At 41.9% G+C, this 27,822-nt stretch overlaps 2 protein-coding genes across 3 annotated transcripts in view; both read left to right on the plus strand.

Moving 5' to 3' along the window:
- CLPTM1L (CLPTM1 like) overlaps nucleotides 1-6,387 on the plus strand; it is a 30,934-nt gene extending 24,547 nt beyond the window's left edge. The window contains exons 16-17 of the mRNA XM_055800371.1: nucleotides 2,826-2,941; nucleotides 4,097-6,387. Of these exons, the coding sequence (XP_055656346.1) occupies nucleotides 2,826-2,941; nucleotides 4,097-4,181 (201 nt within the window). The 3' untranslated portion in view covers nucleotides 4,182-6,387. The remainder of the gene's footprint in view (nucleotides 1-2,825; nucleotides 2,942-4,096) is intronic.
- Nucleotides 6,388-13,669: 7,282 nt separating this feature from the next.
- The window catches only part of TERT (telomerase reverse transcriptase), a 34,205-nt gene continuing 20,052 nt past the window's right edge, over nucleotides 13,670-27,822 (plus strand). Inside the window, exons 1-4 of one of the 2 annotated variants that reach the window (XM_055800149.1) lie at nucleotides 13,670-14,488; nucleotides 15,537-17,433; nucleotides 20,071-20,266; nucleotides 24,512-24,701. In XM_055800149.1, coding sequence (XP_055656124.1) covers nucleotides 14,159-14,488; nucleotides 15,537-17,433; nucleotides 20,071-20,266; nucleotides 24,512-24,701 — 2,613 coding nt within the window. In that variant the 5' untranslated portion in view covers nucleotides 13,670-14,158. The remainder of the gene's footprint in view (nucleotides 14,489-15,536; nucleotides 17,434-20,070; nucleotides 20,267-24,511; nucleotides 24,702-27,822) is intronic. The other variant, XM_055800150.1, reaches the window with a different exon arrangement.

Here is a 27,822-nt window from a genome sequence, read left to right on the forward strand (position 1 = left end):
ATATACACATTATTCTGTTCTGGGGTGGTAAATTCTGAGCTTCTGGGCAGTGTAGTGACAAATGTGTGGTGGGTTGTTAAATGCTGGAGGAGGAGCTGCACTGTGGTGTCCCCACTGCCTATACTGACCTTGTAGGAAGTAATGCGATGCTGTAGCAAAGCTTAATACCAGACCTTGGAGGAGGGGAAGGGGAGTTTATGTAGAAACAAAATCAAGTTACTAACACTTCGATACCTGCATACCCAAAAGCACCCACTTGTGTGTTCAAGTGGTTTGTGTGATATGCAGGCACCGAAATGGATGTACCCAAGTATCGCAGTCAGGATTCCTTGTGTTGATGTGGAGGACAGGGGGCACCCACTGTTGAGTTCCTGTCTCCTATAGTCTTCCTCAATTGGCAATTACATGTTTGTTTTGTTCTTGTACCCCTAAAGAGCTGATAGTGTTTTGACTCCATCCTTTCCCACCTGAGTCATTAGGATTTTTGTACTGTCCTTTGTTTTCCTGATCTTTGTGTCCTGAGAAACCCTGGCTGGATGTGCTGGGATCATCAAGACCTTGACGCCACCGACATGCGCCCTTTTTTCTTCTATTTGCACTCACTGTGTCCATGTATTGTAATTCTCCAGAACATCAGTACTTTAAAAGAAACAGTGTTAAAAACTGCTCAAGACATGGTGTCCAATTCTGAATGGACGATCTGGGACAAAAGAACTAAAATCTTAAAATTTGAAGTGCCTTTCATAGCTTTTCCATTTCTGTGACGCTACAGCAACAGCCCAACTTTCTGCTGCCTTAACATTTTTAAGGAATCAGGGGTCATCTAGGAAAACAGATTGAAATATAACTGATAACAGAATAGCAGGTAAACAGTATTTGATATGAAAATACAGTCAAAGATAAAACCAAACATCTAGTGTTTCAGACATACTAGGCAAATCAGAATGTTTCTTAACAGAGGGGAGTACAAGGTACATTAGTGAAGTAATTTAATGATTTTTACTTCAGCAGCAAAATACAATAACTGAGCAGAGATATCAGCTAGGTAACACAGCGAGACTATTCAAGCAAGTAACCTTTGAAAGCAGTAGAATTCTCTTGCTGAACAGCCTTTTCTTACAGAGCATTTATGGTTCGTGTTAAGATGCCAGAGGCTACCCACAACAAAGGCTTGTGTTTATTTAGGAAGAAGTACATGATGTTTTCAATTATGTTTAAATTACTGGGCTTTGGAGTGGGTAATTTAAATATCCGCTAGGAAAAAGTAAAGTTGCTTGCTTTCTTCTGCACTTTGAAGAGTGGAAAGAATAGTCTGTGGTCTCCTCTGCATTTGTTTCAGAGACCTTTGGTTTTTTCCTTATTTTGAACTCTTTCCTCTTTTGGAAGACATTAGCAAAAAATAAGACTGTTCTAACTTTACAGTTTCTGTAGTCTTTACGTTTATGCCCTTTATATTTTTATGAAGAGTACCTTCAAATGAGGTAAACTCGAAACAGAACTAGCTAGACTAAATATTGTTGGATGAGCTGGCTTGATGCATTCAGTTTCAATGGCTTATGAAGACTGCCTAAGTGCCTTTGATCATTGTAGGATCACTCAGTTGGGTGTTGAGTTGGAAAGGCTGCCTTTTCCAACTTGGCCAAGGTTTTGGGGTTTTTTTGTTCCTTGACAGACCTTCTTTGCACAGGCTTGAGAAGTGCCATCTGTATTCTTTGATCACTTTGGACTGATGAATTTGTTTTGACTTGCCAGAAAGCTTTCCGGTTGTGACTAATTAGAGCTCTCTCGCATCCAACACCCCCATCTTCTGCTGAGGCTTTATCATATAAACATTGATTCATTTTGAAGAGTAAGTCCTCCTGCACTTAGACGATACATCGTTTTCCCCTTGTATGCATTAATGCACAGCTTGCTACTATTGAAAGGAGAAGCTGTGTTACTGACCCAGTTTGTTAACCCAATAGTGAATATTCTTTGCTGGATGTGTTTCCTGCAGTTTCTAGTGAGTTGAAACAGTTCATTGCACCATATGAGTAACAGAGCTGGTGCACACTGTAAGAGTTGATTTTCATCCTCCCTGTAGGTTAGAGCCAGATTCAGAAGAGTTGCCCTACTGTTTACTTTCTTTACTTTCGCTGACAAAATATTGTTGCCTTTGCATGCCTGGAGCCTGTTTGCGTTGCTTTCCCAGCAGATGTCTGGGAATTTAAACTTTCTCGCTCAGGAAAAAGTTGTGAGAAAATACTTCGTTATTGCTTCAGAAACAAAACCTATAGTATGCCTAGTTGAGTGGAAATGTGTAGAAAATTATGTCTCCAGTAAGGAATAGATGATTACTTCCAGGGGAGCACTGAAAATATTTAAAGATGTTCTTAAGAGCAGTAAATTAACAAGTTTTTACACAGATTTCAAATTCCCCCAGAAAATGAAAGTGAACTGATATTTTGTAAATCTTAAATAATTTGAGTAATGAACGAATTCAAGGGTTTTTTTCAGTTTCTTTTAAAGATTTAACTGAAGTTGAATCCATGTTTTTCCCCCTCTCTTGACAATACTATCACTTACCTGACTTACTCTGACTTTCTTTTTACTTCTAACTATAATAGTGTGGCCTGTAGTAGACAGTATGGTTTTCATTAAAAACTGCATTAAAGTGTGCATTAATTAGTTTTTCAGCATAACCCTTAAGTATTGTTATAAATGTGGAAGTAGTCTGCATTCTTACTGAAAAATACAGTTGTGGAAGCCTGTTTCCTGTAGCTTTGTATGACAGATTACTTCCTTTTTTCACAGCCAACTGAAGTATGCTTTTCTTCTATTTGTAGGCATTTAACACCTTTATTGATGATATATTTGCTTTTATCATCACTATGCCAACATCTCATAGGCTGGCGTGCTTCAGGGATGATGTTGTGTTCCTGGTCTATCTTTACCAAAGATGGTATGCCTTTATTATTCATTCAAGTTTTTACAATGCTGTAGATGATTGCAGTCTTACAGCTGTAAAGAACTACAAAATGGTTCGGGAATTTTCATACTATGGTAATATATAGTGTGGTCTGGATAATGGTAGTTTTATAGATGCCTAGTGAAGGGAACGGTGAGCAGGGGGATCCTGGAAAGGAGATGTCAATACAAATAAGAGGAGCAAAAGCATTTTCCCATAACTGACTATTGCTGGATCCTTTTTAGCATGGTAAGAGGGTAGTCAGTAAAATCCTCTTTTCGCAGCACTCACAGGATTTTCTAATTACCCCTTCTCACTCTCCAAAACAGCAGTCCTCCTTTTCAGCAAATAGTTTCACATTGCAAGTTACAAAAAAAATTAACCCGAGACATGAATACCTGAAGTAAGGTAAAGGAGAGTAATTCTTAAGCTTGTATTCACAAATCCACCTAGGAGTTCTGGGCTTCTAACCCTTGCTGAGGGGCATGTGCTCAGTATCTGAGGCATGCTTTCCAACTTTCTCTGCAAGGCACTAGCAAAGGATGTTTTCTGGTGAGGGATTGCCCTGCTCTGGTCTCTTCTTTATCTAGTTTCCAAATACAAGTTATCAGGTTCTCTTGTAAATAGAGTATCTGGTGAGTTTCAGATTCTTTAAGTAACCAAAATCAGATTGGGAAGAAGGCTATAATCGTTGGAATACTGTTTGTAAGTGAAGCTATAGAAAGTGTGGTTTTGTTCCCAAGAATAAATATTTGTGTGGAGCAAGTAAGAATTTTAAGACAAGTTCATGTTATACCAGAATACATGGACTTGTATATCTAATCATTAATACTAAATGCAGACTTCAGGTTTGGCTTTATACAATCACACAAGTGTAGTAAAATACGCCCCCTGCCAAAGTATTCTAGAAGTTAACAGCTCAACAGCTTCTGATAGGGGCTGGGCGCTGTTTTCAGGTCTGAGAGGTGTTCTGGATTGCTTGAGCAATACTCCAGCCAAGCTTTAGAGGAGCTGGCTAATAAATCTCTTAAGAGGCTCTGTTATGCAACAACTGGTTAAGAAGTGCACTTTTAAGTAGCACAGAACTGCTTAATTCCTTCAGATAGCAGACAGTATTGTAACTAGTAATTTATTTTTTTTTTCTGCCAGGCTTTATCCTGTGGATAAGAGCAGAGTGAATGAGTATGGAGAATCTTACGAAGAAAAGCCAAAAAAAAAAGCTCATAGAGAATAAGTAAGAATTGCAGAAGATTCTGACCCCTGGACTCTTACTGGCTTTCATGTATTATCTGGTCTTAAGGAAGGAAAAACTTATTTAATAAGAGTATTTTTAAAGCTTATGACAGAACTACATGGACAATAAATCTTCTATATTGCCAAAATCTAGTTTTGATATCCTCCTGTTTCAAGATCCTCTTTTGTCCTCCCAAGGTCCACAGTCTGCCAGATATCATGAAATAAACTTCCTGCATTTAAACTTCAGTGAAAACCTAAGTGTCCTGACCATTGTAATTAATAACTAAGTACGTTTTTAAGACAACTCACTAACTGGAAGTGTGGTACCTGTGCCACTAGGCTATGAAAAGTGAAAAAACAAGCCCAGTGTCTTGCAGCAGAATTACACATTATTGCCAAACTGGAGGCTGTCAAAAATAAAATGTATCGTATTGGATTATATGCTAATTAAAAATCATTCTTGTTTGATAATGGAGATAAAGAGAAATCTAGAAATTGTGATTAAAGTTGTAAGTTGTATGTGGGCATTGAAGTTCATAGCTTAAAAAAAATGTTGGAAATACAGGATGAGATATGGGGTTGTTAAAATTCAAATTCTGTACCTTCTTAGCCCATAGCATGGCAGAGGGTTTCAGTTGTCTTAAACTGAACAAATATGTGAAAAAACTGTAACATGAGTTCTTTCAATATATACCCAAGATTATATAAATCCTGCATTAAATTCTTCACCGTGTGGTACCCTACTAGGGTGTGTGACCTACTAGGCCAATTCTCTCATGTTTCAAAGGGAGTATCCTTGATCTTTCCCCTCTCCCTCCCTGCCCCATTCTATTTATAAGATGAAACACACATCATTAAAGTGGAGCGATTTTGCTCAAATACAATACAGGTTCAACAAACTACCTGGATACATAGGAAAAAAATCAGCCTGGTGAAGAACAGGTATCTTCTTCTCACACAATTTAAAATCCATATTCCATGGAAACAGTTCATTAAGGGAGGTATTTTAATTTGTTTCTTCCAAGTTAGTAAAAATAATTAGGTTGATCCTTGCATACAAATCCAAACTTCACAGCTATATCTAGAAACTATGGTTCTAGTTTTTTAAATACAGAGTGCATTCCTTCCAGCAGTAAATAAAATGCAATTAAAAAGTCCAAAAGACAGAATTCTAGTTTCCAATTCTAGCTTTGCTTTGGTCAGTTTACAAATAAACCCTAGTGATTCTTCAGTTTCTTTATTAAATTGCATGCTGTTTGTGCAATGCTATTTAACTTCAGTTTGTCATTGATTGAAAACACTTAACTGAATAACCCTGAAGAACACAGATCTACTTCTGTAGTCTGTAACTACTTCATTAAGTAGATTTTACCCAGTTCTGATACTGCAGAAGTGTAAACATATAAATACCTGGGTCCCAAAAAGATACAGAAATGTGCCCAACATCTTTTGTCACAGGCTTTCTTTTACTCTTAAGTTCTCCTTACAAGCTACTGGCAATGGAAAGGAGTCTTGAAGTGAATATTTAACTCATTTTCATGTTAAGGTCTCTTTACACTGTTAATTTTAACTAAGGAGGACTATTGATTTTAGCATTAAACATATATAAATAAGTCTATGCAAAACTGGGATTGCATCTGCTATATCTTGTACCTGTTTTAGATTTGTTTGGAAGGAGCTCTTTGCTGGTAGGCAAACTAATTTGGGACTTCTATTTCATAATAATAGATAAATGTTAAGTGTGTGAAATTTTTTCCTGATTTAAATAATGCATATAGCACATTCCCTTTTTGTGCCATTTCAAAACAACCAAGTCATTGCTGCTTCTAGAGTAACTTCTGGAAGTCCAGGATACCATATTCAGGTATTTCTAATGTTTAATCACTCATTTTTGTATGTAGCTGTTGAAAAATCACTGTTGCACCTTTACCTACTGTGAGTTTATTGGTCTTCTGTCTTGCATTTCTGATGACAATGACCTCATAATATACTTTACAGTAGTCATAAAAAATTATAAAATTAGAACGTTTTAAGTCTTTAAAATGAGCAAGACTTTCCTGTTCAAGTCATTGTTTTATGCATTCCATTTCCAAATAAAAGACTTGGCATATGGGATAGAGAGTTACCTTTTGTTGTGGAAAGGAAAGGTGGTGAAAAACTATGTAAGTAGTCTAATTTTTGAGATATTAAATGAAATTATTTAACTTTCTAGTTGTGGAAGTGGCATCAGCTTAAAACAACATGGTTCTGTATGTGGTTAATGCAGAAGAAAAACATACATAAAATTTCACTGAATGTATTGCAACTCATGCTGGATTATCAGTATCTGTGATCTGTTGAGCAACTTGATCCTACTAGAAGGGTGAAACTTTACTGTGATAAGCAACTAGGTGACCATCTTGCATTCTTATATTCATTAGGCTTGTAATAGCTGTGGAAGTTAAAGGATGGCAGCTGTTTGGGGTTGGGGGTGGTTCTGGTTTAGAGTTAATTCAGAAAATCACCATACGCTTCTGGAAGATACTCTTGCACAGTACTTACTGGTGTATAATACCATGGCAACTGTGGCTTTTTAAGGACCTTAAGTGAAGAAAGGCAGCTGACTTGACTCTTTCTGGGGGTGTATGTGACCTTGGCTTAGTGCCTCTTGGCTTTGTTATGGAGATGGCGCTGTACTCCTGCACAGTTCTTCCAGTTCCATAATGTGCTATTTCCTGCTCAGCTTCACCTGCTGCTGATTGTCCTCCAAGAGATCACCTCCTGCCCTTAGGGCTTTTTCCCCTGGAGCCGTAGGGCTAACTCAGTAATCACAAAATGGGCAGCAGCACAGTCAGTTTTTCTCTTGTCAGTAGAGCTCAAGAAGTCTGCTCTGCTTCTGTTGCTGCTACAGCAGGTGCTGTTTATGTTGAGGATACGTAGACACAGCACCGGTATGTGTTCCCTCTCAATAAGGCATTACACTCCAGTAAGTGTCATCTACAAGTTGGTGCCAGAAGCATTAAGACAGGTAATTCCCCCACCTTACAGACTATTTGGGCTTTCCTAATAGTCCTGTGTAAAATCCTCTTGAGTAAGTAAATCTAGCAATAGGAGTTGAGAAATAAAGCCAGAAAGAGCCCAAGTTTCCCAGATGCCCGATGACAGTAAAACTGCTTCTGCTCTTACACTAGGAGAGGTTTGGTCCTGTATCTGTGAGGATCAGTGCACTTTTCCAGTGGTTACAGACACATTTAAGAATCTCCTCTTGGTACAGTGGGGGGAACTGTGATGACTCCTGTTGTTTTCATCCATCTGTGTTAAATGCCCCTGCTCCTTCTTAAGGATATCTGGAACTAATCACCTTGCTCCAGCTTTTCCTTTATGCAGTTCTTTCTTACTGTTCCTTTTAATATTGGGTTCCCCAAAGATCGTGGGGATTTCTGGGTCATATTTTCTGCCTATGTTTGGTTAAAAGAACATGATCGCTTCTTGCCCGCCCCCTCCACCTTCTGTTTAGCAGGAGGACTCTGTCCTTTTAGTCCTTGCCATACGGTACCCATAAAGCTTCTTGCAAGCTGTTTTGGGTATAGTATGTACCGGCCTCAGTTTCTGGCCTCTTAACGTTCTCCTTACTCAACTGTAGCTCCACAATCCTCATTAACTTAAGACAGAGCTCTTTGATGGTTGCTTTTATCATGATTTCTTCTCCTCCTAGTCTTGCACGCCTGCAAAGACTAATGGGCTATCTTACTCTTATTTTGGAGTTCACTCTGAACCTCTTTATTAGGTGTTATTTGCCTCTAGCAGTCTTAGCCATAGGTTAGTCTGTGTCAAGCAGCCTAAAGCAAAGTGGATGTTTCATTGCTACGGTTTGTCTGCATGCGGTGGTCCAGCTAGCCACCTGGCCACTGAAGCAAGAGCCTTTGAGCATATACTTGAGAATCACAACTACGTAGCTTCTGTCTGCAGCAGAGTTCTACGTTCTTCACTATTATCAGTATAGCCTCTACTTTTCCAACTAGATTTAGCAATTTACATTTCCTATACTGAAATTCTCAGCTCTTGCTCCATCTGTTGTTCGGTTTCCATTACAAGCATGTGTTTCATTTGCCTAGTGCTGACCATGAGAACAGAAAGGTATAAGCAGTGTTTCATTTGGTAAAACCAACAAACCCTTCATCAACTTCCTTTGGAAAGGACTGGTTAGCCTCACCCTCTCTGCCATCCCAGAGGTTGTTACAAAGGTATGTAGGAGAAAAAAACCCAACTTGAACTAGGAATGTGTGAACTAGGAATCTGAAAAATCCCAATCACAGTCCTTGAGTCCATTATCCTTGGAACACAGCAGGCATTCTCTGTGGCCTCATACAATTTTCAGATTGCATCATCCTCTGACAGTAATCTGAGACCCCCAGGTTTACAAAATCCAGGTTGGCTTGAAACAACACACATTCCTAGTTCAAGTTGGGTTTTTTTCTCCTAATACCTTTGCTAATCAGCTACAGCCACTCTTGTCTGCAACAGTATTTTTTAAAAAGCTACTCTTTTCAGCTGATCTCTATATTTCTAAAGGAAGCACAATCTTTGAAAGCCTCCAGTGACAAAGGCTAATTTAGTTCATACACAAAACAGGTATTTCATTCTGCTGAAGATCTGACCAACTGCAGGAACTGTTCTTGTATTCAGCTACCAGCAGGATCGTGTATTTTGCTTCTTTCAGATTATTCTTCCCCAGCATCTTTTTCCCAGGTTAACTGTAGTTCCATAGTTCTTTCTTGGGACTGTATCCTGGCATCACAGTACTGGGGCACAGCTCCAAAGGACTCGACGAGATCTGAAAGGATACCCTCTTCTCTAATAGAGTTGTCAACTTCCAACTTTTTTTCTTTTTTTAGGGTCAAGCTGAAAGTTAATATCAGAATGGATCATCTTTGAAGTGAGATAGTAATACCTAGGTCCACCAAGGCCAAGAGTAAGTGCTAAGAAAAGTGCTTTGTTTATAGGAGCAGAATTAGATTCTTCAGCATGCTGAGTTTTGCTACCACTGGACCATTTCTGTACGCTGCTAAGGTTTAGTGCATGTGGACTCTCATCCCACCGCCACAGGGGCAGGACTTGCTTTACATTACATGGTGTGGGGGAACAAGCCCTTCCTAGCACAGTTATTACTGCAGTTTATTATTGGTATTATACGCTACTATTACTGCACTACTACACTTCTGGTAACACCATGCTGTGGGTTTGTGAGCTCGGATTTAAGTGTTAGGATATTAAAGCTGAGTTACACTTACTGTATCTTACATAGCAGGCTCCAGGCGTGCAAGCACAGGACTGGGAGCAGAGTTCCCACCACCCAGGGATAGATGCATGAAATGCAAATGGTCGGTTAATGGTCACAGGGGAATGCCGTCCAAGGAGCCAGGTAGAACAAGGTTCTGGATGCAAAAATGTAACAAAAAGTCCATCTGGAAAAACTCCTGTAGATAGTGACAATCCAAAGACAGTTAAAGAGCCCCCTACAAGAACAGCAAAGTAGTTATAATAGGGAGAGAATGCTCCAGCATTAACCCCATGTAAGGATGCTACATCAGATCAACACTGTCTCTTCACTGCCACCAGGTTCCCTACCCCTTCGGTACAGGAGGAACACTGCTTTTTCAATTAAACTTTTGCTACTGTAGACTGCAATCACATAGTAAAAAAATAACCCAGAGAGGTGTAAAGTATTGAGTGAGTAAAAACATAACCCAGTGAGGTGTAAAGCATTGAGTAAAAAATTTTTGGGAGCTAACAGTGCACATGTTTTCTGCTCTACCTTTCGTGTGTAACAAGGTCATGGATGCTGCAGCTAGGCAGAGTAAATTTAGTGCAAAGGGGTGAATGATGCAGGCATCTCCAGCACTGAAGTAGTGCAACTGGGCAGACCACACCTGGGCTATGAAGAAATCTGTGCCAGAAGGAATGAGTGTGTTTGTGAGTCTCATCTGCATGAACAGAGACGCATCAACGCAGTATGAGCTTGCAGAACGTAGTAATTTGGTAAGGACTAAACCCATGGTGCCATGATTTAATCCCAGCTGGCAACTTAGCACCACACAGGCGCTTGTTCGCTCCCCCTCCCCAATGGGATGGGGGTAGAATTGGGAGGGTAAAAGTGTGGAAGAAACTTGTGGGTTGAGACAAAACCAGTGTAATAGTTTAAAAAATAAAATTGTAAGAAGAGAAAATTATAACAAGGAGAGAGGAAAATAAAACCCAAGAAAGACAAGTGATGCAAATGAAAACAACCGCTCACCACCAACCAACTGATGCCCAGCCAGTCCCTGAGCAGTGGCCTCTCCTGCCAACCTCCCCCCGACCCCCCAGCTTCATATGCTGAGCGTGACACCATGTGGTACGGGATATCCCTTTGGTCAGCTGGGGTCAGCTGTCCCGGCTGTGTCCCCTCCCAGCTTCTAGTGCCCCCCCAGCCGGCTCACTGGTGGGTGGGTGAGGAGCAGGAAAGGCCTTGGCTCTGTGTGAGCTGCTCAGCAGGGACCAAACGTTAGTGTATTATCAACACTGTTTCCAGAAAATACAAAGCATAGCCCTCCATACAAGCTACCCTGAAGAAATTCAACTCTATCCCTGCTAAAACCAGCACACACAGAAAATGAATTTCCCTTCACACTCAAATACTGAAAGACGGTGTGAAACATGAGGAAGAGCAAAGTATGATGTGCTTGGGCATGGCTGGCCGTCAGCCAAGAGGCTGAGAAAAGGATCAAAGAGTTTGTGTAAGAAATACTGGGACTGAGGGGTGAAAAACAACACTGAACATTGATTAAACAGAATTGAAAAGTTCAAAGTTTGACCGGTGCAGGGTGTGTCTGATGCAATAAAGACCATGACTTTGAGGAGGCAAATGTAGGAGAAGGAAGGGCTAAACACCTGTTTTAAGGAGCAACAGGCAAGTACAGAGAAGCTGAATCAAAGAGAAAGGATGAAGCTGGTGTGAGAAGAGAGACATGCCATTCAGGGACCATCACACACAATGCAAGAAACACACAGTGGCCTGGGAAAAGCAGTTAAAAGGTGGAAAAAAAGACCACTGCAACTCTCAGGCAGTCCTGATCCAGAGAATTTTGATAGAGACACGTGGGAAGAGCCAGAGCCATGTAAGTCTGGTAACTGCATAATAATAGTGCTAGAAAGGGCTTGTTCCCCCCCACTGCATGCCCCGCTGCAGGATGAGCTCTGTAACTGAGGAAGCTGGACAGTGAAACAAACGGCACCTCCAGTTACCAACATCACTGTAAAGAAAACCAAGGCTGCAGATGCAGCCCAGCAGAGAAGAAAGCAAGTCAGTGTCAGAACAGACTTAATTCCACAGTAGATAAAAGCTGTGACAGGTGATGGATGCCCTAAAAAGGGCTTACACTGCGTATCTGGTTAAACTGGAGGGATGTCCTTGATTAACAGCACATGACTGTATGTATCTAGCTCAAGCAGCAGCCTCAGGGTGAGACTGGGACCTAGATCATCCACATTGGCTGAAGATCCCCTAGTCCAAGGGTCCTCAAACTGTTTAACCAGGGGGCCGGTGCGCGGATGCAGTGGCAGGCAGCCATCTGCGGCTGCTTGGTTTCCCCCCCCAACCCCCAGCGGGGGGGTCTGTAAACACCAGGGGCCGGATTGAGGACCCTGGGGGGCTGTATCCATCCCACGGGCCATAGTTTGAGGACCTCTGCCCTAGTCAGTGATGACTCAGACTGATGGACATGATGGATCATTAAGGGGTTTTACTCTGACACTGTACTGGCCCTGGCTAGGGCAGTTACCTTTCTTCATAGCAGCCTGTATGGTGCTGTGCTTTGGATCTGTGACTAGGTGTTGACAAGACACCACCGTTATAGCTAAGCAGTGCTTGTACAGCATCAAGATCTTTTTTTTCACACTCTGCCCCCACAATGAATAGACGGGTGGACAAGAAGTTGGGAGGAGACACAGCCAGGACAGCTGACCTGAACTGTCTGAAAGGATATCCCATGCCATATAACCTCATCCTCAGCAAATACCATGTTGACACCTCCAATATGCCGCAGTTATCAACGCGTCCACTAAATCCAATCTCTATCGATGGAGTTAGTTAACCTCCACAGCAGAGTCAGACTTACTGCAAAGTCATCATCCCCATGATCTCCTTTGGGATCCTTAGTGTCATGTAATATATTTTCATCACTGATATTATAACATTCTGGCATGATATAGGTAGTTGTTCAGTCAGTAAGTTCCTTGAAACTCACTGGTAAATACCATCGCATCATGGAGACTCACTGTGAACATTTTTTCCCCCTCTCTTTCTTGAACAACACAAATTGTAGTACTTGAGCTTGAGACAGATCAAGCTGTGTGCAAAGATTTGACACAGGATGCCCCTTAAGTTCCTCATGTAACTTTCTCATTGTTGCCACGATTGCCCTAAGTGTTCCTTCTCTACTTGAGCATTATGAACCTCCTGGCAAGATGTCCCGCTTCTGGTGTTTGATGTTTCTTTCAGCTTTGGAAAATTATTCAACAAAATAGTAAGTTTTTTACTTTTCTGTTTGAACATAGTTTCAGGTTTTTGAAAGTTCTTCTTCTCCTTCTCCTCCTTCTTCTTCTTTCATGTAACCTTGGTGTCTCACTCTCCTGAGTGGTACTAATCAGCTCAAAACCCACCGTTTTAAATATGAAGGTAGGAATGCATTTCACCTCTGTGCCATACTTGATTTATCAACATTAAATTTCATCTGGCATGTAACTGCTCGATCATTCAGTCTTGTAAAGTTCTTCTGCAATTTTCCAGTCTGGTTGTGTCCTTGCTGCTTTGAATAACTTCATCCCATCAGCAAATCTTGCCACTTACTGCTTATTTACAGTACTTCTGGGCCATTTATGAAAGTTACACAGTGCAGACTAATGTGGAACTCTGGTGGGGATCTTCCTCAGCTGAAAGAACTGACCATTTATCCCTACCTCTATCTCTTATCTTTCAACAATAATATATCTGTATGTTTGGTTTTGTTTTTTTTTTTTAATATTATTGATAACATCTCCTTGCAAAGGTTTTTGGAAATTCAAGTAGAATGTATCAACCAGATCACCATAACGCAAGGAGTTTTCAAAGGCAGGACTCCCTTCTATGGGAGCAAAGTTGACTAAGCAACTTGTATTTCTCCCAGCATCTACTAATCCTATCTTCTGTTATTTCTACTAATTTACCTGGAATAAACATCAGGCTTGGAGACCTACAGTTCCCCAGAAGTCCACTGCAATCCCTTTTACAGTCTGGCATCAAGTTTGCTACCACAAAGTCTTCAGATACCAAGAAAAGTTTTGAGCAGGAGGCCACACACTAAGTGATTTTGGTTTCTTCATTCATGGGTGTGATGAGAAGCCCAGGACCAGCCAACTGGTTATCTTTAGGGTTTACTCTGTTCATCTCCACCATAACCTCTTCTATGGTTGCCCTTGTTTCAGACAGGTCCTCTGTGGAGTGCTTGCTGATCCTAAAGGGGGTTCCTTGGAAGGGAATCTGCCTGGTTTCTTCCAGAGGAAATCTACCCAAATAAACTGGCACTACTCACTTAAGAACTTAAAGACTTTCCAGACTTTCTTCAACACCTCTCTTGAGCGCCGTGCCAAGCATCCCGAAAACACACAGCACGAATTATCCACCGGGAAGAACCTACGTGAATTTGCCTGAAAAGAAAAGCCAGAAGGCCTGGGCAGCCGTGCCACACGCCCCCCGCCGCGCAGCGCCCCCCGCCCTGCCTCGGCCGCGCCGGGCCGCGCCGCGGGGAAGGAGCGCGGGAGCTGGACGGCGGCCCCCGCCCCGCCCCGCCCCGCCCCGCCCCGCCCCGCCCCGCCATTGCCCAGTAGCGCCCGCTCGCAGCAGCGGTGCGACGACGTTGCGAGGGCGTTTGCTTCGTTATTTTTAATCTGTACGGTCCGACTGTCAGCGGCATCTCCATAATGCCCGGCGGCGGCAGCGGCGACGGCTGCGGCGGCGGCGGCGACAGCAGCAGCAGCAACAGGAGGAGGGCGCGGGGTCGCCGCGTGCCCCGTCCCCGCAACATGGCGGGCGCGGAGCCCTTCGCGGCGTTGCTGACCGCGCTGCGCGGCTGCTACGCCGAGGTCGCCTCCCTGGAGACCTTCGTCCGGCAGCTGCCGGACAGCGGCGCCGGGGAGGTCGAGGTGCTGCGGGGCGACGACGCCCCCTGCTACCGGACCTTCGTGGGGCAGTGCGTGGTGTGCGTGCCGCGCGGGGCCCGCGCCATCCCCCGGCCCGTCACCTTCCAGCAGGTAGGAGCCGGGGCGCGCCTGGCGGCCTGCGCGCACCTGCCCGGGCCCGGGCCGCCCCCGCCGAGGAGCGGCCGCCGCCGGGGTCCCGCGCGGGCCCCCCAGGGGCCGCGGGTGGCGGGGGCGGCTGGGGCCGGCGGCCCGGTGGCAGCGCTTCCTGTCCTCCATGCGGGCGCGGGGGCGGCGGCCCTTCGCCCCTCGTGGCGGCTGCCGCGGCCGGGCCTCGCCGGCCCCCGCCGGGCCCTCGGCGGTCGGCCCTTGCCGGCGGGGAGCGGCGGGGTCGCGCCCCCTCCTTCTGGGGCGCGGGGGAGCCGAGCGCTGCTGCGCCGGTGGGTTCGGCGGGAGGTCCGCCTGCCCCGGGCGCCATGCGTGCCCCCTGCGGTGGCGGCAAACCCGGCGTGGCCGGGGAGCGGCTGGAAATCAAAAATGCCCCTTGCCCGCTCTGGAGAGGGTAGGGGAGGGGGGAAAGCCGCTCGCAGGCCGTTGTTTAAGCAGGAGAAACCCTTCCGAGAGGAAGGATCGCTTTTCTGAGCCGCCGCGGCGTCAGCGAAGCTGTGATGTGGTAGGAAGCAAACTTTGCAAGCTTGTTGAGCGGGTTTTAGAACCGTGAGCCGAGGCGTTCAGTTGAACCGTGTGTAAAAGGAAATGGAGGCCTCAAGAAACCTGTTGGTTCCCTGGAAGCTGGGGCCTGCCTGGTCACGCCTGTAGGACCACATCTGTGCGGGCAGTGACCTGGAGGTGTTGGGCGCCCGGGGTGCTCCGGGAGCAGAGGGGAGCAGCGTGGGGTGTTCCTGGGCATAAGAACTGGGATCAAAAGGGCAGACGCTCAAAAGACTTCCTTAACGTCGTAGGCCCGTGTTGCTGCACGTAAATGTCTTGCGGTGCACGTGAAAAGCTCTCTTTTTGGGTATGGAACTTGTGAATCATTAATATTGCTTTGAAAGCCGGTGTCTAGGACTGTGTGCCTTGCATGTCTGTTTAAAGTGTATACTGTGGTTTATGGAAGAGTTGGTGATAAAAGTTAATTCTCTTCCTTTCTTTCTTTCTTCAGTTATCTAGTCAGAGTGAAGTCATCACAAGAATTGTTCAGAGACTGTGTGACAAAAGAAAGAAGAATGTCCTGGCATATGGATACTCCTTACTGGATGAAAATTGTTCTGAATTCCAAATAATTCCATCTTCAAGTATATACAGCTACCTACCCAATACTACAACAGAAACTATTCGTATCAGCAGCCTCTGGGAAACACTGCTGAGCAGGATAGGGGATGATGTGATGATGTATTTATTAGAACACTGCGCAATCTTTATGCTGGTTCCCCCTAGTAATTGTTACCAAGTTTGTGGGCAACCAGTTTATGAACTTATTTCGCATAATGTAGACACACCCACAGTGTTTGTTAAACAAAGGTTTTCAAAGCATAAACGTAGTGGCTTGCTTGACTATATGCAAAAAAGGCTTATGTTTCATAGACAGTATCTATCAAGGTTGCATTGGTGGAAATGCAGACAAAGACTTGAAGCTAATGTCTCCAGCATGGGAAATAAAAAAAATAACAAGGTACAAAGCTTAATGTCCAGTTACCAGTGTTCTGCAAAAACTGCAAGCAAACAGATCGGAGTGGTTACTGAAGGTCTGGAAAAACAGAGTAACTCTGGTTTACATTTGTCAGCCACAACACCATCTTTAAAAAGGAAGCTTGATAGAGAACAACTTGAAATTTCAGCTAAGAGAGCAAAAGTACAGGAGAAAGTGAGAGACGGAAAGGCTTGTAATATCACTCCTGATGTAAACCAAGGTAGTTCCAAGAGATATGGAACTGGATATGTCACATCACATTCTGTAAGTCTTATTAAAAAAAAGCACATTTCTCAAAGAAGTAACAGTAATATGTCTGGTCCTTCTTTAGCTCGCACATCTTGTGATGGGAAGAACTTTGTGGCAGGTGAAAACTCTTTTCTGCGAGGAGTTCAGAGTAACAGACCTTTAAAGTCTAGCATTGAAATGCAAGCAGAATCCCATAGGAAAGGAGTAGAGATGCGTATTTGTGAGTCTCAGTTGGATTCTGCACAAGTCAAACCCATGGAGGGTGTTTCTTCAAAATGGGGAAGGCAGGAAAGTCCCCTAGCTCATTTGGCAAAGAAGTTACCAAATACGTTTTTGCGTTCTGCAGTAGACATTGACAGGAAGTTTCTTCTGTATTCTCGCAGAAGTTTCCAAGAACGTTTTCCTAGATCATTTTTATTGAATTGCTTGCGGGGCTGTAAGGCAGGTGGAAGACGGCTTATAGAAACTATATTCTTAAGCCGAAATGTCTTGGGGCAAAAGCACAACCAAAGCCTGCCGCATCACAACTGGAGAAAGAAGAGGTTGCCCAAACGCTACTGGCAAATGAGACATATATTTCAGAAACTGTTAAAGAACCATGGAAGGTGCCCTTACTTAGTTCTCTTGAAAAAAAATTGCCCTGTTCGGATATCTGAAACCAGTGTGACAAAAACTGAGCTGACTTGTCAGGCAGCCTTGTCTGGGGAAGCAGAGGTTCATGAGCAGTCAAAACAGTTTGGGAAAGAGCCTACTAAGTCTGTGACAAGCAGCAGATCTGAATCTGGTCACGATGATGTGCCAGACAACTTAAGCGCTCCTCTTGCAAAATCTGTGCGTGAGGGGTCGCAGAGTGAGGAGCAAAACTCGGGAGAGGTGTGTGATTCAGCTCTTGGGAAGCTCCTCAGGCAGCACAGCAGCCACTGGCAGGTGTACATGTTTGTGAGGGAGTGCCTGGAGCGGGTTGTTCCCGAGGAGCTTTGGGGTTCAAACCATAACAAGTGCCGGTTCTTAAAAAATGTGAAAGTGTTCATTTCCATGGGGAAGTTTGTTAAGCTTTCGTTGCAGCAGTTGATGTGGAAGATGAGAGTCAATGACTGCATGTGGCTTCGTCTAGTCAAAGGTACTTCTTAAATTAAGGAATTAAGTGGTGGGGGTGTCAGATGTGGGAAGGGGAGGGTGTTGAATCTGGATTGAGAGTTGTTTCATTAGTAATAAGCATAGCTGAGAGCACAAACCTGGCAGTGTTTGTAATTGATAGTGGAAGAACACTTAAGCCTGCCGTCCTTCCAGAACTTAAGTTTGCATCACATTAATTTTTGTGTTTAATAGGATGACATTTTCATAAAAATTAATTCAGACGCTGGGCCTTTCAACAAAATTCTTTCCCTTCTACCCCTGCCCTTCAAACTGTAGTAACTCTGAAAATTTGTTAAAGTATGACCAAAGCATGTAAGGAACAAATGCAGCCTGTTGGTTTCTGTAAGCCTTCAGAGAGAACTAAAAGACGAGTCGAGACACTTGTGGTGGCATCTGTTCCTCTGCTGTGGGAGTGAACCTTCATCATCCCACAGCGTGTCCTCCCAGCCCCAATCAACACTGTGGGTACAGGACCCACGCTATATGGGGTTTGCCCACCATCTGTCACCTTTCTAGAGCTCTTCTCTAGGAACAAGACTAAGACACCCGTATTGAGCACTGCTTCAAGCTTGGTGGTTGGTGGTGCAGAGGTCACCTGACTGCGTGGTCTCTGGTGGAAAGAAACTGTTGTGAGGGCACCAACTGATTGCTCCAAATTCTATATGAATCCCTTCTGTTTAGTCTTCTTTCAGATGATAGGTAAATCTTGCTTCCTTGCAGAAGTCCTTCCTAGGACTTAAATCTTGGCTGAAGCTGTGGTTTTGGCATTGATTGCTGTAGGATCTAGTGCATATTGTCATTTTTCTGTGCTTCCATTCTCCCATCTATACAATCTGGATTGCACTTCCTTAGCTGATATGTTTGCAGTATGTATTCTTACCTGGTAATGTACTTGGCTCCTACAGTAATGTCAGCTGAAAATGGTGTGCCTTTTTAAAAGGTGCGATAAGGTTCTGAACTTACTACAGGTTCTTTGTAGTGTAGGAGGAAAATAAAAGTCTGATGTTTGAGAACTGATGTAAAAAATAGGAGAGGTTACACTTGCATAAGAAACTTAATTTTAGCAAATATATTGATTCTTTATTCAGAAAATATGGCTCAAAACCCATGCTTTTCAAAATGGTGAGGACTTAAATATTTTAAAAGGTTTTTATTTTAAAATATGTTTGGTTCATAGTCATTTGGAATATCTTATCTTAAAAAAATGTAGTACCCTCTTATTCTGTGGCCTTATCCCAGGAAAAGCAACACATGGGCTTGATGTTAATTTTCCTGAAACTACTCTTATGCGCTTGAAGTTTATAAACACACATTTAATTGCTTTGCTGCACTGTAGGTGTGGGTTTTTTTCTCCAAAAATAGTAGTGGTTTCTCATCAGTTCCCTGAATTGTAGCCATCACTTAATCTGTTTGTCAAGGACTTAGAAAACAAATGACCTCCCTCCCAACAGTTAAGTAACATCCTGATTTAATGTATTACAACTGCATACTGCAACTCTTCAGTTAGAGAATTTTATAACAATCATTGGGTTTTTTTTCTTTGGTGTTACCTGGCTTCTGTTGAAGTGAACACTGTTTTACGGTAATCTTTTCTTAGGTCATGAAAATACATGTCTCTGCCCTGAAGTGCACAAAACCCAAACAGGGTAGAGAATTGGAAACTTACTTTAATTTTCTAACTTTCACTTTTAAGCCTCAGCTCTGCTGTGTCAAAATTAAGCTGTTTTTAACACGTTTGTGCCATAATAATGATTTGTGCTATGCAGCTAAACTAATATTTCTGTATAATTTCTTTAAACAGTCCTGTTGTATTTTGCGAAATTCTACTCAGATTTCATTAGAAAAAGTATTATTGGAAGTTGGCAAATGTTCAGTATTGTAGCACAGGGTTTTATCCCCTACTCACCCATATTTAGACATCACTACAAATCTGTGTGGCCTTAGATTTAACAGTAGCTAGGAATGTTCTGGATTCATTATTTTTGTGCATTCTAAATATTATTAAGTGCTGATGGACTTAGGGTGATTTATTTTTTTTTATTATTTTGACTGAGGCAATAAGTTTTATGTAGGTTATCTGAAATAAGGCCGAACCCTGAAATTAATTTTTATGTAATTGGGAAACCTGAATATCATTCTGATCCCTAAGTCAGCCCAGTTTAATTCTGCTGCTTTTACAGTATTCCTAAGTATTTTCATTCTTTTGCTTTTTTTTTTTTACTTAAAGTTTTATATTGTAGTAGGCTTATTTCCATTTTATTTTTCCCTTCACGATAATCTTGCCATTGTGCATTAAAGATCTTGCACAGTCAACATGGAGGGGGAAGAAAATAAAGTTTTTGGGCTACTAATGGCATGTATTTGTATCCTGTATGTCAGCTTGTCACTCCAAATTAGTTTCTATGTTTGTACTATAGGCTTGAATTATTCACATTACTTAATGCCAGTGAATATTTGGAGTGGCATCTGTGCAATTGTTTGTATTTGGTTTTTTTCTTTCCATTAACCTCAAGCTAAGAAAAGTGTGTTATGTGTGGGTTTTTTTGTTTGTATGTTCTGTTTCTTTACTAATGCAAATAGTTGATACTTACTATAACTACCTTTGAATTGTTTATTGAAGGTGATCATTTTGTTGCTGCCTATGAACATTGTTTCCGTGAAGAAATTTTGGCTAAATTCCTATACTGGCTGATGAATACCTATGTTCTTGAGTTGCTCAGATCATTTTTCTATATCACCGAGACCATGTTCCAGAAAAACATGCTTTTCTACTACCGAAAGTTTATCTGGGCCAAGTTACAGAACATTGGAATTAGGTAATGTTAGAAAAATAATCAAATATTAATGAAATTTGTGGAAATCTCATGTTTTGTAGTGTGAAGTTGTAATTCTGCTTTCATTTGTTAATGCCCATTTATCCTCCTTTAGCTTAATTTCCCAAAAGAAAATTCAGCCTGTGATTGTAGTATGCACAGCATGTAAATTCAGAAATATTTTATGTGAGAAAACTGATTCAAATTTGGAATTCTTTGGTAGGGAAGAGAAACTTCTGCAATAATAAAATCCATTATGAAGAGGATCTTGTTTTGATAAGTCAATTTTTTACATCTTTTAACAACGAGTAAAGCATAGTGACAGAATCCAAAAGTAACCTTGGGAAAGTTAATTTTACTAATACTGAATTTGCTTCAACTGTTTTAATTATTAAAAAAACCAAAAAAAACAACAAAAAACTAAAACCAAACCTCTGCTGAAATGCTGTAATACTCTATTCCTAAATTCAGACAGTAGCCTTCTGATTTTGTGTTATTTTGGAGGTTGAGGGTTTTAAAAGCTGTGGCTTCTTTTCTAGTGTGGCTGTGGAATTCTGCTACTTTTTGGTCTTAAAAATGCATGCATGTTTTAAGTTAGGGCATTATTTAAGGTCAAATTTTAAGCAATTAAGTGAGAAAATAGGAAAGATCTGAAGGTGATTTCAATGAGCAGTATAGTGCACACAACTCCATAGTTCACGTCTTTCGGGTTTTCATTTTAAATTGGTGTACAAAATGAACATACTTGATGTCTTGTGTTTTAACGGCTGTTTTATATGGTAAACCTTTGGCTTTCACAGTGATCTGGTGGTCTACAATGTTATATGTGTTATTTTTTTCATTCCCCCCCCCCCCACTCCCTGATGCTAGCTTTGCTATCTCCAGTGCAGCTTTTCTGCAGATGTGTTAGCACTTAATGGGGCCTCAATCTTGTTTGCAGTTGTAGCGCACAATATGCAATTTAAACAGTAGTAGTCGAGTATAATTTGCAGTTCCACATGTTCTGTTTGTCTTCACACTAACAGGTTAGTGTTGCAATTAGTGTTTTATGTAATTTTAATCTACTTTAAAGGCTACTTTTTGGCATAAAGTATCATGAAGTACTAACTTCTACATATTAGATACAATGCACTTCTACATATTAGATAAAATGCTGTTTTTAGTGGGGTATGTGATTAAAAGAAAACAAATGTTTCTGGTTTTAGCCCTTTTGTCTCTATTGCCAGTTTCTTGGAAAAACCCAATGTGTAAGGACAAGGTGCTCTGAACTCAAAAGACCCTAACTTTGGCTGATCTCATTTCTTCTGATTTCCTCTCCACCTTTTTCCCCGCTGTCCATGAGTCCCTTCTCACCTTTTGGCTTGGGAAGCCCCTGTGAACTACAGATCACTGGAAGCTGGGGAAGCATCCCAAGGACGTGATGTTGAGTGCTTGCCAAGGGCAAGTGTTTGCTGTTTGCTACAGGATATATATAGCTGTGTGGATTTTTAGCCTGATCCCAGCAGCTGCACTTAAGCTTTACTCACAAGGCTAGGACTTCCACACTGCTTTTTTGAGTGTGCAGTGTAACGTGAAGGCTCCTACTAAATCAGTTTACTGCACTCGTACAGGTAGCAAGCTGCCTACTTCACATGCGGGGAGAGAGACCGGGGTTTAGAGATACTGGGAAATAGCTGTTTAGGGCTGCCTCAGCTGTTCTCAGGCTCTCCAGGCATCATACTCTCTCAACCAGCCAGCGTTTTCAGGCACTATTGGTGAATCAGTGCCAGCGGCTGTTGAGCTGCTTCTGTCTTTCCTGGAGGAACAGTATCTGGTGGCCTCTGTTGTTGCCCTAATGGCTGTTCTATGGTTGTCCTGGTTCTTCTCAGCTGGAGCTGCTTGTGGTGATTGCTCTGAGCTGGCTCACAGGAGGGTGTTCACAGCCAAGCATAGCCACTGGTGCCTTTTCAGTTCTTCTGCATCCTCCTTTGGGAGAAAGAGAATGGATGTAACAGGCCAGACTGAGTTGGCCTGGACTTTACTCATGAGCTTGCCTTTGCACTGTGTTGTCATTAGGGAGTAAATCCTCATCCTGAAGGACTGTCCACATGAGTAGATCTTCCTGTGCAGAATCATGCTCTGGGGTACAGACCACGGTTCTGAGAGGGGACCGGAATCTGTGTGTTTGTCTTGCTGTATGGGTGGAGGTGAGAGTATGCTGGTCATTGCACACAGACAACTTTATTAATTTTTGAAGCTATACAAACTTATTAAAATAGTACTTACAAAGATAAATTCAGTATTTCATGGTATGGTTGCTTCCAGTTCCATGGCCTGCAGAATGCAGTTATGTTTTAAAAATAATGCACCCTATGTTGTGATGACAGCACTGGTTTTCCTAAGGACTGTGCCCTCCCTGCCCTTGACAGGCAGAGTGGCTGCTGAGGGTTGAAAATGCTGCAGAAGTTCTGAATCCCCGCCGTCAGTTTATGGTGAGATGTCAAAAGACAGCAGGACCATCCACTCAGCTTCCTCAAAGTTCAGTGCTTAACAGTGTTGTGAGTGTGCAAAGGACAGCAGAATGGTTCAGTGGCCCCCAGATCAGTGCATATTCAAAACCGTTAGCGATGAAATAAACTATGAGTGTTGCTGCAGGCAAAATGACATCCAATTCTACAGCTGCCAGAGGTAGTAATGATGAAGATTTGCCAGTGATTGGCCTTTGTCTTCACTTTCAAAGGAAGTGTTTTTTGTTTTTTTTTTTTACAGTGGTTGAGATTTTTCTTTTTCCTCCAGCCTTAAATATGAACTGTAAAGGGATGGTGATACAATAATTCAGTTTCTGTTGAACTGGAGTTCTGTGTTTTGTCTTGGTGATCTACCTAATACTATAGTACTTGATGAAGTTTTATAGGTTCAGTAAAGATTTTAAGTCATAATAAATAATGGTGATCTGTGGCTGTGGAAGAGTGATCTCCTGGCCTTTCTGCTTTGCTTTGGGCAACATCTGTGCCAGGAATTTAATTTCAAAGTTTGAATACAAATCCTTAAAACATTCAGTAGTAGCTCAACTTGCTGGCCCTAAATGCCTCTATACCTTCTGTGCATTATCCACTCTGTCACTCGGACCCCGACAGCCCCAAGCGGCTGGATCATTAGCTTGTGTGTGAGTTGTGTTGGCATACAGGAGAGAAGTATTTGTGTGCCTCTCTTACCTGCGTGCTTGGTTTCCCATGTGTCTCCTAGAGAATGCTTACCAGGTTTCCACCATCCATCCACTGCCTTTTGTGATAGTGTGGCCTCCTTTTGCTAAACCAGCCTGTTGGTTTGTGTAGGATGTGAAAAATTTTGCATGCAAGTTTAGATTTGTGTCCGTTCTGTTGTGGGGATTTGAATCTTCGCTTCCCAGGGGAGTATCCTAATCACCAGGTTGTAAGTCTTTTTGGAATGGCACATTTTGTCCTTGGGAGCAATACAGGCAGCGCAGGAGCTTGATCCAGGTCTTTTGTGTTGCAGGGAGGGCACTTAATACATCTTAAGGGCTTTTTCTCTATCCCTTTTTCCTGCCTCATGGCATGGGAAAGTATAGATCTGGACTAAGTTACAATGAACTGTAAATCCTGAGGGGAGGTCTGAGGTGGAAACACGTTTCCTGGTAAGGTGAACTTACAGAGCTCAGAACCCATGACTTCGGAGCCTTCTGTTCTTCGTTATTTTCTGCTGCTCACTTTAGCTGACACCTGCTCATCGGATCAGTTCTTTTGAATTGTGTTACTAGATAGCGTAATGACCCTATGTTGTATATGTATCCTAGTGTCTCAGTTCACTATAACTTTTAGTAAGTGGTAGGTCCCCTAAATGCTGGCAGTAGAGCAGCCCACTACAGTGTGCAAGTCCTTCCCAGGGTCCTTCTTAACGTCGTTTACAGAAGGTTCTATTCAACTTTCAAGCTTCTGATACCATGAAAAATATCCAACTTCCTGTTGTCTGGCATAAAAAAATATGTCATAAAGTTCAAATGTACTTGGCTAACCTGTGCTTAAATTTTTGTTTGTGTTAGTTAAGATTTTTTTTTTGTTATCTTAATTTGCATCAAGCAGAAATGTATACACTTATTGTATTGCGTTGTTGTTAAGATACCATGAAATTATTCTGAAATTCAGATTTTTTGTTGGAATATATATTTGGTTTCAGTTATCATAAAGAGATTAAATGTTTTAATTTAGTGCCTTTCCTATTACTTACACTAAATGTGTATTTGTATTTTAGAAACCATTTTGCCAAAGTACGTCTACGTGCTTTATCTTCAGAGGAGATTGAAGCTGTCTGTCAAAAAAAATACATTCCTGTGGCATCAAAGCTCCGGTTCATTCCCAAAATGAATGGGTTAAGACCTGTAGTAAAAGTGAGTGGTGTTGTTGAATCACGAGCCTTGAGCAAGGAAAGCAGAGAAAAAAAGGTTTTTATTTTCTTACTGTTTTATGTGGGTTTGATGTAGACGGCTAATAGAGTGAGTGAGGGGTTTTTGATGTTATATAAAACTAGTTTTAACATGGTAAACTGGAACACTCATATCAGAATGACTGAGTGGATCTGCCTGTTGCAACTTGCCTTCTCCCTTCCTAGTGCTTAGTTACTATTAGCTTCCAGTTCCAGAATCACATACTTCTGTTTTCAAGCCTGTCTTAAGGGAATGAGTCTTAACAGAATGGCACGGCCCGTCAGGTAGTCATGTTTTCTTTCTCTTCTTTTTCCATGCCTTTCCCTCAGGCTTGCAGACTGTGTCTGGTTGTAGGTATTGACCACCTATGGGAGCAGAAGGATGGAAATCTTAAAGATACTCAGTATTCTGAACTAACATGTTGTATTTGTTTGGCGCACCAGAGGGTGAGGGAGGATGAATCCAGCCTGTTGGGATTTACCTGAATAATGATTATGCATGTTGATCGGTTAGTTGGCTGTGGTGCCAGGTCAGCCCAGGGGGCTGAATGGTGATGAATTGGCTGTGTTACACAAGAAGGTCTAAGAAGGGCAAGGAAGCTGGATCAAGCACAGCAGGGGTTTAGGAAGGAAGCTGGGAATTGCTGCAGTGTGGGAATAGAGACAGAACACACATTGCACAGGACAATCTAACAGGCCAGCTAACCACAAGAAATGGTGGGAACTCAGTTTCACCATGTTTTAAGATTGTATTAATTGTTTTTCCTTAAAGCTGAGTCCCATTTAGTGCACAAGATTAAAGTGTTCCCCAAATGTATGAGAAATCAACAGCTTCTTAGTGCTTAGTGTTCAGTATGTGATCCCAGACCAGATTTACAGGATGTCAACTAAAAGATGTTCTGAGTGTTATTTCCTCGTTGTCTTTCTGTGACGATCAGACTGTCAGATATGAGAGTATGCACACAGTTAATTTGGAAATAGCTGCAGTACTTTAAAGGTGCTATTGTTCCTGTAACACATCTGGCATAAAGGATGAGACAAATATACTGAAGAAGATGAAGTTTCGAAGTTGACCATGGTAGCTGGTCAAGTGATTTGTGCTAACCTGGCTGCCTTGGCGCTGAGAGGGAACATCTGTATCTACTGAAAAGTGGGGGTGATAGACTCCTGTTGGAGAGTGCTGACAGATAACTGAAGATGCTAAAGTTGTCAGCTTTTAGATGGACCTCATCTGTCTAAACTAATCACAAAGTGTAGCTAATGATTTTCATAAATCCATGAAAGAGAAGGTGGTAGTAGTGTTAGCTCTCTTCTCGGATAGTAGACTGAGACAGAGAAAAGCGTCTAATGCAAAACAATTTATGGCTTTAATGCTTCCAACCTAGTGGAAGCCAGCTTGGCTTGTGACTGCTCTCAGCTTTCCTCCTAGCATTTAAAAAGGAAAATGCTCTTCCAGTTCTTTCTGTGTGACAATATTCCAGATTTTGGAATTTGGAAGCTGGTTTGGAATTGTAGGTGTAGTCTTAGCCAGCTTCTGTAGTCAATGCTGGCGTGTAGCCAGATGAATTGGCAGAGATAATCTCCCAAATAGCCAGCAAGCCAGCTTCTGATTGTTAGGCAACTCTCAAACTTTGCTTCAAAATACATGATGGAATGAGTCCTGTTCTGTGAATTTATCCTCAAATCAGTGTATATTTTGGTTTGTTTCAAAAGTTTTACCTATTTGCTTTACATCCTTCTTCCTTTTTCGTTTGAACCAATTTATTATATTTTTTTAATTCCCATTTTTAATAGCTCAAAGTACTGGGAGGTAGCAGGGTTCTAAAAAGATCTCATTTGTCTGAAAGCTTAATGTCTTTTACTGCATTCTGCAGAGATTCCTGCAGATCTTTAGGTTTTGCCAAAATGATAGCAACTCTGGATTAGACCTGTTGTGGGTAATTAAGAGGCCTGAGGGAATTCCTTCTAACATGAAAATGATGAACTACTGTGACTACTGCAAATCCAGGTGTCTCAGGTCTAGTTCAAACTGGGTTTGAAACCAGTCTCAATTTTCTTTTATTAATTCACCTGATAACACCCATATGGCCATCAGCTTTGTGAAGAGGTGAAGGTATGCTTTTTGTGAAAAAGCAACCATCCTGGGATTGCCTCATTAAGAAGGAATAAAAGATTTCTGATGATGATTACCTTAATCTTGCTGCTTCTTTTTACCTTTGAGCTACATCTCTACTCTTTCAACTCTTTTACTTAGGAACTTGGCCTGTGACAGAAAATAGCCACTGCAATGATTCAGGGAACAGTCTCAATTTTCAGAAATCTTTGTTTTATAAACTGGTCAAAAGCATTTTACAAGATCAGCCAATGAATGAACATAATAGCTGATGTAAACCAGTGAAGTTTTGGAGGCCGTGGCAGTAGTACAAGAAAGATTTCTGATATGCTTTAGTTTTGCCAGCTTTTCACTGAAACCTGTAATTGGGGGTTTTTTCAGTGCAAAAATAAATGTTTTCAGATGAATTGGAACGCTTCCATAATCAGTTTCAGTGTATCCATATCAGAATGACAAAACTACCATTGAAAGTAAGAACCCTTTTATGCTTTGTGTATGTATTTTGGAGGATTTCTTTGAAGTTCTAAACTGATTCATAAGTATACTAGGTGTGCAGTTTGTTTTCTTTAGTACTATGGCTTGCCCTTTCAGTATTCTTTTCTTGCCAGGTCTGTCAATATTTTTTTATTTTTTTTTTTCCCTTAAGGTGTTTACAGAGCTAATCAACCTGCACGACTTTACTGCCACTCTGATGTACTTTAGTGTTCCCATATCTTTGCTAACATACTGGCATAAAGTACTTCCAGAGGCTCAACTGATGGTGCAGGTGGAGTTAGCCTAAGGTCTTGGGGCATGTGGGGTTTTTTTGTTGTTCTTGAGATGATAATCTCCAGCAGAGATAAAAAATTACTTTAAGAAGCTACTTTCTAATTGGTGGTGGTTGTATTTGCTGGAGTCCATATATTTATCTCCTTAATTATTACACCTTGATTTCCAAGAGTAAAGTACAGAAAAAACTATTTTCCATAGGATTTAAATGTACAGCAAAAAAACCCAACCAACCAACCAAAAAAACCCAAAAAAACTC

This window comes from Falco peregrinus, chromosome 3 (genome assembly GCF_023634155.1).
Source record: "Falco peregrinus isolate bFalPer1 chromosome 3, bFalPer1.pri, whole genome shotgun sequence".
NCBI classification, from domain to species: domain Eukaryota; kingdom Metazoa; phylum Chordata; class Aves; order Falconiformes; family Falconidae; genus Falco; species Falco peregrinus.